This window comes from Sceloporus undulatus, chromosome 2 (assembly GCF_019175285.1).
Source record: "Sceloporus undulatus isolate JIND9_A2432 ecotype Alabama chromosome 2, SceUnd_v1.1, whole genome shotgun sequence".
Taxonomy (NCBI): Eukaryota; Metazoa; Chordata; class Lepidosauria; order Squamata; family Phrynosomatidae; genus Sceloporus; species Sceloporus undulatus.
Window position 1 is genome coordinate 22,334,657 of NC_056523.1, and position 12,806 is coordinate 22,347,462.

Sequence of the window (12,806 nt, forward strand, 5' to 3'; positions counted from 1 at the left end):
CAGAAAGAGAGGACGGCTGCATGCTAGAAAATGGATGGACTCTATTAAGGAGGTCATGGATATGAATTTGCAGGACCTGAGCAGAGCAGTGGAGCATAAGGAGTCTTGGCAATGTCTCATCTACAGGGTCTCCATGGGCCGGGATTGACTCAAGGATGGATAACAACAACAACAAAGTGGGAAATGACTTGAAGGCAAGCAAAGGACACACACTCCAGGGTCATAGCCCAATGCTCAAACCACTGCTGGCCTCAGTGTAGTAATGCCTTCAGCGTATGACTCTAACTTTTTCCTATCTCTATGTGAGTCAGGGCAGTGTAACCCTCCAGAGAGCGCTTCCGCCCGGAGTTGGTGATGCCTTCCGGCTGGGCTTTGCAACAGCACGTGACCCAGAGGAGAACTAGCAGCCGACTCTAGAGTGAGTGGAAGGGTTTGTTTGCGGGTAGAAGGGAGGGAGGGAGAGAACAATGGAGGGAGCACAATGCGAGTATCTTGCAGCTCCCCCAAACTCCTGGCTGAATGGAAGGAGCATTTCCATCATTAGTTATCATACATTTACATGTGTGTGTGTGTGTGTGTTATTTATTTCAATATATGTGTGTATGTATATGTGCATTTCCATTATTGTTTATTTAAATATGTGTGTATATGTATATGTATTTGCATTCTGTCTCAAAACAAAGTGTCCATCAGTGGAGCAGTTTTTTGAGCTCAGGAAGACAACTCCCTGAGATCCATCTGTTCTAATCAGAAGCCTTGCAGCTGCATCATGGAATCTCCTCATCTTCTACAGGAGTGTAATTTGGAGATTACTAATTGTAGGAGAGGCAGTGTGGTGTAGTGGTTTGAGCGCTGGAGATCAGGGTTCGAGTCCCCCGTGGAACATAAAAACCCACTTGCGACCTTGGGCAAGAAGTCACACTCTCTCAGCCTCAGAGGATGGCAATGCAAACCCTCTCTGAAGAAACTTGCCAAGAAAATCCTATGACAGGTTCGCTTTAGGGCCGCCGTAAGTAAAAAATGGCTTGGAGGCACACAACAGCAACAGCAACAACAACAACAAATTGTAGGTAACAACACCCAGGCTATCTGTGTGCTAAATCATCTTAAGGGAGTGAAAGGAGGTTTTTTGGTCCTCCATGTCACTCCAGCATCTAAAGTGAGGGCCAAATGTAAGAAGATTCCCAAGCTCTAGACTTGGTCTTCAAAGAAAAGTACAACTCCATGTAAAAGGTACAAACAAAAATCCATCAGTGACACCTTTATTGGCCAACCGAAGGGCACAATATACTTGTTGCAAGCTTTCAAAGCTCCATGGGCTTCTTCATCAGGCAAGATGTTACAAACCAAACAGGAAGGAAAAAAGACAAGTATATTATGTGCTTTGGTTGGCCAATAAAGGTATCATTGATGGACTTTTGTTTGTATTTGTTAAATGGCCAAAACAGCTACCCTTGAATGTTTTCTCCGTGTAAAAGAACTCAACATCACCAGTACGGTACCTCTGTCTTATTGGGAATGTCTTACATGTATTTAGAAAAAACAACTAGCTTGTAACCTGCATGCTGATGATCCCAAATACTCGGAGCACTTTAATGTAAATGGTCCAGAACACACTGGGGAAATAATCCAGTTTGAGACTGCTTTGACTGCCCTGGCTCAATGCTAGAGAATCCTGAGAATTGTAGTTTATTGTGGCACCAGAGCTCTCTGACAGAGGAGGCTAAATGTCTCACAAAACTACAGTTCCCAGGACTCCCAAGCATTGAGCCAGGGCAGTTAAAGCAGCGTCAGACTGGATTATTTCTGCAGTGTGTTTTGGACCAGTGTTCAGTACCATGGGAAAAGGAAGCAGGAGAGCCATTGGGCAAAGCACTTCTTCCTTTCATCATCTGGATCTGGTCAACCAAGTATGAATGGAAACGCTAGAGTAGCATATCCCATGATCTCTGTTTCTGATAACCAGCCCTGAAAGATCCCATGGTCAGTTGTACCAAGAGCCACTGAAAGACCCAAGAGAATTAGTATGTCACAATCTGGGTCCAGAATGCCAGATGGAAATGCTTCTAGAAATGGGAGTGTTGTCCCTCTTTATCCACAGATTCAACCATCCACAGCTTGAAAGTATTCAAAAAAATATAACTTCTAAAAAGCAAATCTTGATTTTGCCATTTCATATAAGGGACACCGTTTTATACTATGCCATTGTATTTAATGGAACTTGAACATCCACAGGTATCCATGGAGTATCCTGGAACCAAACCCCAAAAGCCCACTGGGTTGAAGTGGTCTGATGTGTAACTTATATTGCAGACAGGATGAAATATGGAGAAACAGAATGGTTTCCAGTCAGCAAGAGAGTCGAGGCAAGGCTGCATTTCAACACTTTCTCTGTTTAATTTATATGCAGAATATATACAGTGGTACCCCGGGATACGAAATACCCAGGTTACGAAATTTCCGGGATACGAAAAAATCCCATAGGAAATAACTGTTCCGGGTTACGAATGTTTTTTCGGGTTACGAAAAAAATTTTTGGTGCTTTTCGGCGCTTTTTCGCACGAAACGCGGCTTTTCCCCATTAGCGCCTATGGGTTTTCGGCTTGCGAAGGCTTTTCGGGTTACGAAAGCGGCCGCGGAACGAATTAATTTCGTAACCCGAGGGAGCACTGTAATAGAGAAAGCATGATTAGATTTAGAGGAAGGAGGCATAAAAATTGGGGGAAGGAACACCAGCAATTTAAGATATGTTGATAACACCACATTGTTCGTGCATATTAGGCTTCAAGTTGCCTGTTGACTTACAGCAACTCCATGAATTCCAAAGGGTTTTCTTAAGCAAGGAAAATTCAGGGGTGGCTTTGCCAGGTCCTTCATCTGAAATATAGCCTATGTCACCTGGTATTCATTGGCGGTCTCCCATCCAAGTACTAACCAGGGCTGACCCTGCTTAAATTGCAAGATTAGATGGGATCTGGTGCCTTTGGGGTATTTAGCCATATTGCCAATAGAAAATATCAAAGACTTAGAGCAGCTACTGAGGAAGGTTAAGGATGACAGTGCAAAAGCAGAGTTTCAGTTGAGTATTAAGAAAATAAAAATAAATGACCACAGATGATTTACATATCTTAAAAGAGGATTATAATGACATTGAAATAGATTTTGTATATCGTGGTTCTGTCATAAACTAATATGGAGATTATAGTCAAGAAATTAAAAGAACACGTAAGATTCGGAATGGCAGCTTGATAAAGTCCTCAGTTATACAGAAAGATTATGAAAAATACTGAAATGAGAATAATCCATGCCATATTATTTCTGATTTTTGTACATGGTTGAGGAAGCTGGACAATGAATAAACCGACAGGAAAAACAATATAATATTATTGGAGGGGAGTTCTATGGATAATATAGACCAACAAAAAAATAAATAAATAGATGGGTAAGAGAGCAAATCAAGCCTGAATTCTATGTAGAAGTCAAAATGACTACATTGAGGCTGTTGCACTTTGATCACAACATAAGACAACAAAATTCACTAAAAAAGACAATAATGCTGTGGAAGGTAGAAGGCATTAGGAAAAGGGAAGATTTGATTCAATCAAGGAAGCCAAGACCTTGAGTATGCAAGACCTGAGCAGAGCTGTTAATATCACAATTTTCTAGAAGTTCCTCAGGTTGCCATAAATTCAAACCAACACAGTGGCACATAACAACAGCAACAATACAATCTGTGCAACCCAAGACTTTCTGCACTTGAAATTCCACCAAACTACCCTGCATCTGAATGGAAGTTTATAATCCCATTGATAACAAACATTTTTTTTAGTTCAAAGGGAGGGTTAATTTAGGAGTGGCATCACATTTGCTTTCCCCTGGTGCCACTTTATTACATGAATCTCATGGCCTCAAGTAGTCATCCCTGTCTTGGAAGCCATTGTAGGATCAGAAGAGAAGGAGGCTTCAAGAACTGTGGCTTTCCCCCCATACATAGGACTGGATACCCTTACCAGTGAAAGGCTATGGTTGTTGAAATTCTACAAACATCATGGTTCAAGTTCAGGTTATGTGATGCAGAGCACAAGGACAGTTTAACTGCTGGATCAGGATTTGGATTTGACAAGTCAGACATTAGACAGTCGTGTGGTCTTTGTTCTTGAGACTAGCATGAAGTAAATCATTTTAGGAAGGCCTAAACAAGTGGATACCTGTATAGATTTGGGCAAAATTGTTAAGAGAAAGTGTCACAGCATAAAAGGCCTTCTCCCACATCCTCACACATTGTATTGCTCCCGCTAGTGGAATCCAAAGGAGGAACCCTCTGGAGAACTCAACCAAGTGTGTATAAGGAGAAATACTCAAAGTATCAAGTTCCCATTCATTGAGGGCTTTAAATATCACCAGTACTTTGAATTCAAACCAGTGGTATATTGGCAACCAGCTGATGTTCTGCTCATTAATTTAGCAGTGGCATTACAGTTGCCTAACTGGAAAGCTAAGCAGTACAGGAATAAGGGTTTCCAGATTCTCCCTGTCATATCCTTTGATTCATGTAGTCTAGTTGGAACTAAAAGTTGGATATACTGTGTACACTCATGTTTAATGTCAAAAAAATCAACCCAAAAAAATGGCTTGACTTATCTGTACTGTACCTTAACTCTTATCAAAAAAAGGAACCATCCGCTTCTCTGAGTAGAGTGGCAAAAGATAAAGCCAAGCCCTCCCTTCAGTCCATCTGCCTTGGTCCAGGCAGGTTGAGAGAACTGCTGGGTGGGGGGGGGGGGGGGGGGGGGGGGAGGGGGAGGGGGGGGGTGGGGGGGGAGAGGGGGGAGGGACCTCTTACCTTTCCCGTCACCACGCCCTTCTCCGTCTGTTGTTATGTCTTTTGGATTGTAAGCGGAGGGGCAGGAACGTCTAACTAAAGGATTGCATGTAAAGCCTGTGTAATTTACAGCGCTCATAAATAAAGGTTAATGAATAAATAATAAGAAAAGACCTTGTTCTCCTGGGAAACCTTTAAAAAAGCATCAACCCCCCCCCCCCGCCCCGCCTTTAGTGCTGCTTCTGGATTTTTTTATTGCCTTGATGAGAAATGGGAGGCAGTAGTTACCTCCTCATCCATCTAGCCTTTAAGGTTAGCACAAACAATTCTGCCTGCTAGAATTTTGTAAGTCCTTTGGCATTGGACCCATACAGACAGGTCAAAATAAAGCTGCTTTGGGTCACTTTGGAGGTATGCTGTTTAAATGACACATGCATCTTAAGAGGCCAGAAATTGCACCAAAGCTGCGCTCCCATCCTTAGTACTGGAGCGTGGCTTTGGTGCGGCTTCTGGCCTCTTAGGATGCATGCATCATTTAAACAGCATACCTCCAAAGTGACCCGAAGCAGCTTTATTTTGACCTGTCTGTACAGGCTCATTGTTTTCTTTGGATCCTTTGTTACGTGTCCCTAAGTTTTACCCTTGACTTATCCATATCAAAATCCATAATTTTGGTCCCTAAACCTGCCCTTAACTTATACACATCCCTTCATGCCAGGGATGGGGCATGTGTTGCTCTCTTGATGTTGTTGTATTGTAACCCCATGTTTGCTCGTCACTGTACTTTAACTTAGGCTCACTAGAGACGTGATCCAAAAACTTCTGATTTCTCCAGCTTTGCTTTAGGTGATTATTTGGACATTTTGCATTTTGTAGAATCCTTTCTTCCCTTTGATCCATGCAAGGCTTGTTGTGGATCTGTGTAATCTATGTGCTTGTCCTGGAACTGAGAATGACAAATATTACAAATTAATTTTAAAATTAGATATTCCCAAGGTTGTGGTGTTTTTAAATATATTGAATTTTTTGTCTTTGTCCTTGTGTCTTTGCAGGTCTTTTGCACAATGTCTGCTGTCTACCTTTAGGCTTGATGAAGTGTCCTTTGTTTTTCTTCATTGTCTGTGGTCCACAACATGCAACACCACAGTTTGCTAGCTCTGAGGGGTCACAAAATGCACCAGCTTATAGTGAGGACATACTGTTCTCCAGCCTCCAAAAAGCCTGAGGCTACCGCAGCAATGGAAATAGCTACAAATTTTCTTCGCCGCCTGTCTGAAGCAGGAAAGGTTTTGGGAAGAAACTCACTTCAGAGAATCTCTGCAGTCAGCAGAAGCTGGTGGGACAAATATGAAGAATTTGTTGGACTCAACGAAGTCCGAGAAGCTCAAGGGAACGTGACTGAGGTAAGAAAGGTTTGGCTAGAATATACAGGTTGAATTTCCCTTATCCAGAATTCAGAAATCTGAAATACTCCAAAAGCCAGAACTCTTTTCATGGATGTCTGAAATGGTGACGCCTTTGCTTTCTGATGGTTCAGTGTACACAAACTTTGTTTTATACAGAAAATTATTTAAAATATTGTATAAAATTATCTCGGGGCTGTGTGTATAAGGTATCTATGAAACATACATGAATTTTGTGTTTAGACATGGATCCCATCTCCAAGATCTCGCATTATGAATGTATATGCAAATACCTACATATGCGAATGCAAAATATACAAATTCCAAAATCCAAACAAATTCAAAATCTAAAACAATTCTGGTCCCAAGTGTTTTGGATAAGGAATACCCAACCTGTATCTGAAAGAATGCCTTCTTTGTACAGGCCTGTTGGGTTATTAAGCTTGTCCATGCAGTTTCTCTTGAAGATCCCTGAAAATACATCTAGTTGGACCAAGAAGAAAGCCATTTCATTATTTCAGATTTTGGAACACTCTAGACCAATGTATAAATGCCGTGCTGCCAGAGCGCCACAAAGCTGTCCACCATGTAGTCAGGCGGGCAGCATCCGAATGAGTGGCTTTTAAAAGCCACGTTCTGACGCCACCCCCAAGCGGATGCAAAGGTGGGGGTCTGTTTCACCCCTTTGTTAAGTATATTAATTCTGGTGGAAGTATTTTTCACTGTGCCTTTGATTGCTATCTAAACCCTTGCTGCTCTTAATTTTATTAAAATTTTTGTGCTATTTTTATTTCTTTTACTGGATTATTAACCACCTTGGTCTTTCCAAGGAAAAGAACGTGGGAAAGACAAGACAATAATGTAAACAAACATATGCATTTTAAAAACTGATCTGCCATTCCCACTCCTCCTCTCCTAGGGTCAGATGGGTAATAGCTGTTGTAAATAGAAATGATCTAATTGAAGCAGAATATACTGTCAGATATTTAAATTGCAAACTGTTTCCATCCCAGGCTGAGAAAAGGTTTATGGTTGCTCGTGGGATTGTACGAGAAGCTCGTGAAACTTGGGAGGCCCAGCAGCTCAAACTGAAGGAAATTCGAGACCGTTTAGACCGGGTTTCGCGAGATGATTCTCAGTACCTGGAACTGGCAACTTTGGAGCACAGGTTATTGCAGGTCAGGTTGATTTTCAAATTGTTTTCCCTGGACAAGGCCATCTTCATAATTCCTAGCTGAAATGCACTTTGCTAAATTGAGAATTAAAATGTTCTTTACAGATCCCAAAGCTTTGTCCCTCTTTTATATAGCATTCATTGGATTTTTCCTTTTCCTGTAGTAGCTACTGCCTCACTCCTCTGTTATTTGTCTCATACCCTTTGAAATCCATCTGAGGTGGTATCTATCACCATACCTTGTAGTGAATTCTGAGCAAATTCATAAAAGAAGTAATAATTCAAACTGTAATGCTACTTGACAGTAATTTATCTGAAACATATGTTAAGCTAATGGGCCTATAATGACCTGGCTCTCAATAATGGGGATTGTGTTGATTTATCATCCAGTCTGGTTTGGGAGAAGGCCAATTTTACTGACAAATTTGCATATTTTAATGTGATTGGCAATTCCACAACTTTAACTACTTCAAGAAATCTTGTTTGGATACCATTCAGATCGAGGAACATGTTTATTTTTAACCTGGCTCCTAGCTGCATGGCTGAGTACTTCACCTCACTTCTGTTTGATTTAATAATTCATGTGATTTTCCTTTAAAATAAATTCTGACACAGTTCTGACATAGGTAGATTTTTGTCATCTTTCCTAAGCAAAGACTTATATAAATATTCTCTTCCTCCTCCTCCTCCTCCTCCTCCTCCTCCTCCTCCTCCTCCTCCTCCTCCTCCTCCTCTTCTTTGTTTATATCCAACATTTCCCCCCAAAATTAGATCTTAAGGTGACTTACAAAATAAAACCATCACCATAAACTTAAAAATATACAAAAAGTCAATATTAAAATAGAATTAAACTATTGACAAGATCAAACAAATTAAAACATACACTAGAAATGATTTTAAAAAACAGTTAAAATAGTTTGAAGGACAGTAGAATTTAAAACAAGGCAGCACCTTCTTAAAGCCCTTTCCTTAAAACAACTTCAATTCTCAAAGCCTGTTGGAATAAATAAAGGCTTTGCCAAAAGAAGGATTGCAAGGAGAAATCAGTCTAACTTTGATAACAAACAAAACAAACAGCCTCATTTATATACCGCTTCATACTGAACTAACAGTGTCTAAGCGGTTTACAACTGTAAGCTAACTGTTCCCAACAAGCTGGGTACTCATTTTAGCGGCCTCGGAAGGATGCAAGCCTGATGGACTTATTTGTCCATTTTAGCAGTCCATGGTATTCTCAGAACTCTTCTCCAGCACCACATGTCAAATTAGTTGATTTTTTTTCCTGTCAGCTTTCTTCACTGTCCAGCTTTCACTACCATATATAGAAATGGGAAATACGATGACACGGGCCATCCTAACTTTACACTTCAGGATCTTGTTAGTTCCTTCATAACTGCCCTTCCAAGTCCTAGTCTTTTTCTGATTTTTGCTTTGCATTGTACCCAGAAATATATCGTCAGCCAGTGGAGCTGCTGGAGTAGGGGATTATGATAGCCATAATTATTGTATGATGCAAAGAATTTACAGATCATCTTGGCAATCGCCCTATATTCTTTTAGTAATTTTTTTGTCATCTGATGGTCCCACTGCCTACTTGGCTGATTTCCTGCTCATGATGTATTTAACAAATTTATTATTCTTTATCTTAATACTATTAGCAGTGCTCCTCAAATTATCATTATTTTTGTTACTATTTTCTGGTTCCCATGCCTTGCCTTCTGCCAACTCGCCATTCCTCCAGAAGAAAACTTTTTCTTTTTAAAGGGATTTTTAGTGGGCCTGACATTCCTTTTATTCCCAAAGAATGTTTGTTTAATTTTGTTGATGCGGGGAGCAAGAGGAGAGGGAAAGCTTGAACAAAATCTTTTCATCCATTTATGCCCTGTGGCAGAGTGAAAGAATGCAGTGCTGTTAACTTCTCTTTCTTCTTTTATGCACACATAATTCCAGGATGAGCTGCTCTTTACATCATAGTTGATGACTGGCCAGGACTTGCTCTACAGGTTGGGTTACATAACAGCTTTTCACTATAAATACACACATGCCATCATAATTATCAAGACATTTAATCTCTCTTTCTAAAAGAGCCTGAGTGGTGTGTCTTTAGAGTCCTTAGTTGACTTAATGCAGGAGTGGGTAAAGCACAGCCCTCTAGATATTGCTGGACTAAAACCCCATCAGCCTTTGTCTGCATGAGGATGCAGGGGTGAGGGCTGCACTCCCAAAAGCATCTGGAGGCTTCTACCTCACCTGCCTCTCAACTATGAAGAACTCTGCTGGATGAGAGCAAGGGCTCTACTTAGTCTAGTATCATGTTGGAATAGATTCCGCTTAATCCAGAGATTGAGATTTGCTTCTAGGCCTAGGCATGATGGAGCTGTGCCTGCCTCTTCTCTCTCTATCTATCTGTCTCCCCGCAGCCAGAGCAGGTGGGATGGAGTGATTATTACCTCAGTTGTTGTTGTTGTTGTTGTTGTTGTTGTTGTTACCTATTTGCAAGCCAACCTCGACTTGTGGTGACTCTGTGGATGAGACATCTCCAAGCTCTCCTCTCTTCCACTGCTCTGCTCAGGTCTTGTAGATTCAGGTCCTATACCTGAGTCTACCCATCCAGCATGCAATCTTCCTCTTTTTACTGCCCTCTACTTTTCCCGGCATTATTGTCTTTTCCAATTATTCATGTCTTCTCATGATGTAGCCAAAGTACGACAGCCTCAATTTAATCATCTTGCCTTCTAAGCAGAGCGTAGGCTTGATCTTTTTGGCTGTTCATCCTCAGCACTCTTCTCCAACACCACATCTCACATGAATTGATTTTCTTCTTATCCGCTTTCTTCGCTGTCCAGCTTTCACATCTATAGATGGTGATGGGGAATACAATAGATTGGATGATTCTAACTTTAGTGCTCATTTGTATATCTTTACACTTTAGTATTCTATCGTATTTTTTCATGGTTGCCCTTCCCACTCCTAATCTTCTTATTTCTTGACTATGCTCTCCGCCCTGATCAGTGTTTGATCCAAAGTATGAGAAATGTTTATCTTTCCTCATTGTCTAGGTTGAATTTATGTAAATCCTCTGTGGTCATTATTTTTGTTTTCTTTTAATAACAAGCCTGCCTTTGCACTTTCTTCCTTATTAGCTAGTGATTATTACTTCAGCTTGTGGCAATAGATTCTAGAGCTTTGCATTGTTTGAAGAGGTATTTCTGGGATGTGCTTTCCTAGAAATAATTTCACTACAGTACTTATATTTCCAAGGAATAGCTGTGTCACTCTGCTTGAGGCTAAGGACATTACCACACAAGCCCTGTTCTCACCGCAATCACACTTGTTAAAGAAAATGAGATTATACATGTTTGTCAGCAGCCATTATTCCATGTTTTCGCAATACTATAACTGAGGCTATTTCTGCCATCACGCTCTTTTCAATCAGGCTGTTTGGGAATAGTGAGGGGGAGAGGGAGAAGAGGGGACATTAACATAATGTGAGTGCCAATATTTCGAATACCTCAGCAGTGATGTTTTGTACCTGAGGATTAGTGTGATTGTGAACTCATTGACAGGTTTTCCCCGTTAATTAAAAGGGATGCCCTAACCGTGCTTTGAACCATACTACGGGTCAGAGGCGCCATGTGATAAGTATAATCGAAGCCTATTCTAATAGTGGTTTAAAAAGGGTTGTTCACTGAGAAGAAGATTAGAAAGCAGCTGCACAGTGACACAGACTGCTCCTACATAAGTTTACTTTGGATTTTATTTCAGGTTTTCAGAAGACTAAAGTGGCAGGGGGTCTACACTGTCAACAGTAAGTGCCAAAGGAAGAGAGGAGGGGGAATCTTGCAGCACCTTTCAAACTAACTGAAGTATTTCAGCATAAGCTTTTGCTTACAGTTACTGAAATATATCAGATAGCAGTGGACTGGGATTAGGCTGAAATATATGTTTCAGTCCAAAGGTGTTGCTAGATCCCTGCTCTGCCTCCTCCCACTTCTGTTTCAGGACTTTATCACATGCTGCATTCACCACAGTTGAAGTGCCTCACATCTTAGGGTCCACAATCCGCATCCTTGTCCTTGTTTTTTCTCCTTGCAGTCTTCCCCATCAGAAGTGAAACACTTCAGTGCCTAGCCTCCCACATATTGCTGTGCCACCAGACACCTCCATTTGCTCACTCTCCTCCTCAATAACATTTTACAGCATGGCTGGATTATTCAAGCTTGCAGATCCACAAGTACAGATGTCCCCAAACCCTACATACCCAAATGTGTTGGATAGCAACTTCTTTCATTCCCAGCAGCCTGGTAGGTGACTACTTTGGATGAGGATGATGGAAGATGTTGTCCAATGTCAGGGCTGCTGAAAGCTTCACTTTTATTTGTGGATAATAAACAGCACCCTTGGGGAAGGCAGGGGAACATATGAAAGAAGCAGGCACAGAGCTTTTTTGTCCCCAGGATTGTTGCTTCTTTCCTTCTATGTTCACAATCCAATCTCATCTTTCTTTCTCCCCCTCCATATGTGCTTCATGTTGGGTTAAAAAAAGAAGCTGTGCTGTATTCCCTTGGGAGAGAGTGGTCATGAGAAAAGAAGGAAGAACTGTGATCCTGGAAATCTGGTAGTTGATGTTACTCTCTGGGCAAAAGGCAGATGGAGTTCCTTCCCAGCAGCACAGATGTGTTTGCACAGGCTTTCTTCATCTGTTCCAAACAGGCATATAAGAAGCACACATAATTTCATAAAGCACAGAGAGCTGGTGAATGAAACAGCTGGTTTTTTGTTTTGCTGAAAGTAAATGCTGCCATTATATGCTAAACGTAATATTGTCAGGGGAGGGCACCCTATGAATGTATTCCATTATTGATACAAATGTAAAAACTGGATCCCAGGTTCTACCTCTTTCTTGTGCTATAGTGTGCCCAAGGCTTCATCTGCACTGCAGAAATAATACAGTATGACAACACTTTAACACTTTAACTGCCATGGCTGAGCAAATCTGTTGAGTAGTATCCTGGAGATGTCTCATTCATAGGGTCACCATAAGTCAAGATCTACTTGAGGGCAGTTAACTCGTACAGTAGCCTGTTTCTGTTCCTACTGCCTCCCACTTCACCAAACATTATCTTTTCTAATGCCCTCCTTCATACAGTATAATTGATCAGTTGAAATTTAGAAAAGATTCATGCATGACAATTTTTTTTCTTGCTAACAAGTCATAAGTAATATTTAAGCTTAGAATACAATAAAAATACAAGTACTTTGTCATGGTTTGATCAAGGCCTCTTCTTAAAAGAATATACATGTCACAAAATGAAAAGTTTGTCAAAACCTTGAGAAAAGACACTGAGTAGGAATGTTGTAAATTGTCCACAAAATCCTTTTCAGAAGGTAGAGCACATCTAGTGTT

At 41.0% G+C, this 12,806-nt stretch overlaps 1 protein-coding gene across 2 annotated transcripts in view; it reads left to right on the forward strand.

The window, feature by feature from the left end:
* Positions 1-362: 362 nt before the first annotated feature.
* CCDC51 (coiled-coil domain containing 51) overlaps positions 363-12,806 on the forward strand; it is a 16,361-nt gene continuing 3,917 nt past the window's right edge. Inside the window, exons 1-4 of one of the 2 annotated variants that reach the window (XM_042455297.1) lie at positions 364-418; positions 2,236-2,366; positions 5,875-6,225; positions 7,239-7,403. In XM_042455297.1, the coding sequence (XP_042311231.1) occupies positions 5,956-6,225; positions 7,239-7,403 (435 nt within the window). In that variant the 5' untranslated portion in view covers positions 364-418; positions 2,236-2,366; positions 5,875-5,955. Of the gene's footprint in view, positions 419-2,235; positions 2,367-5,874; positions 6,226-7,238; positions 7,404-12,806 lie in introns of both variants that reach the window. The other variant, XM_042455298.1, reaches the window with a different exon arrangement.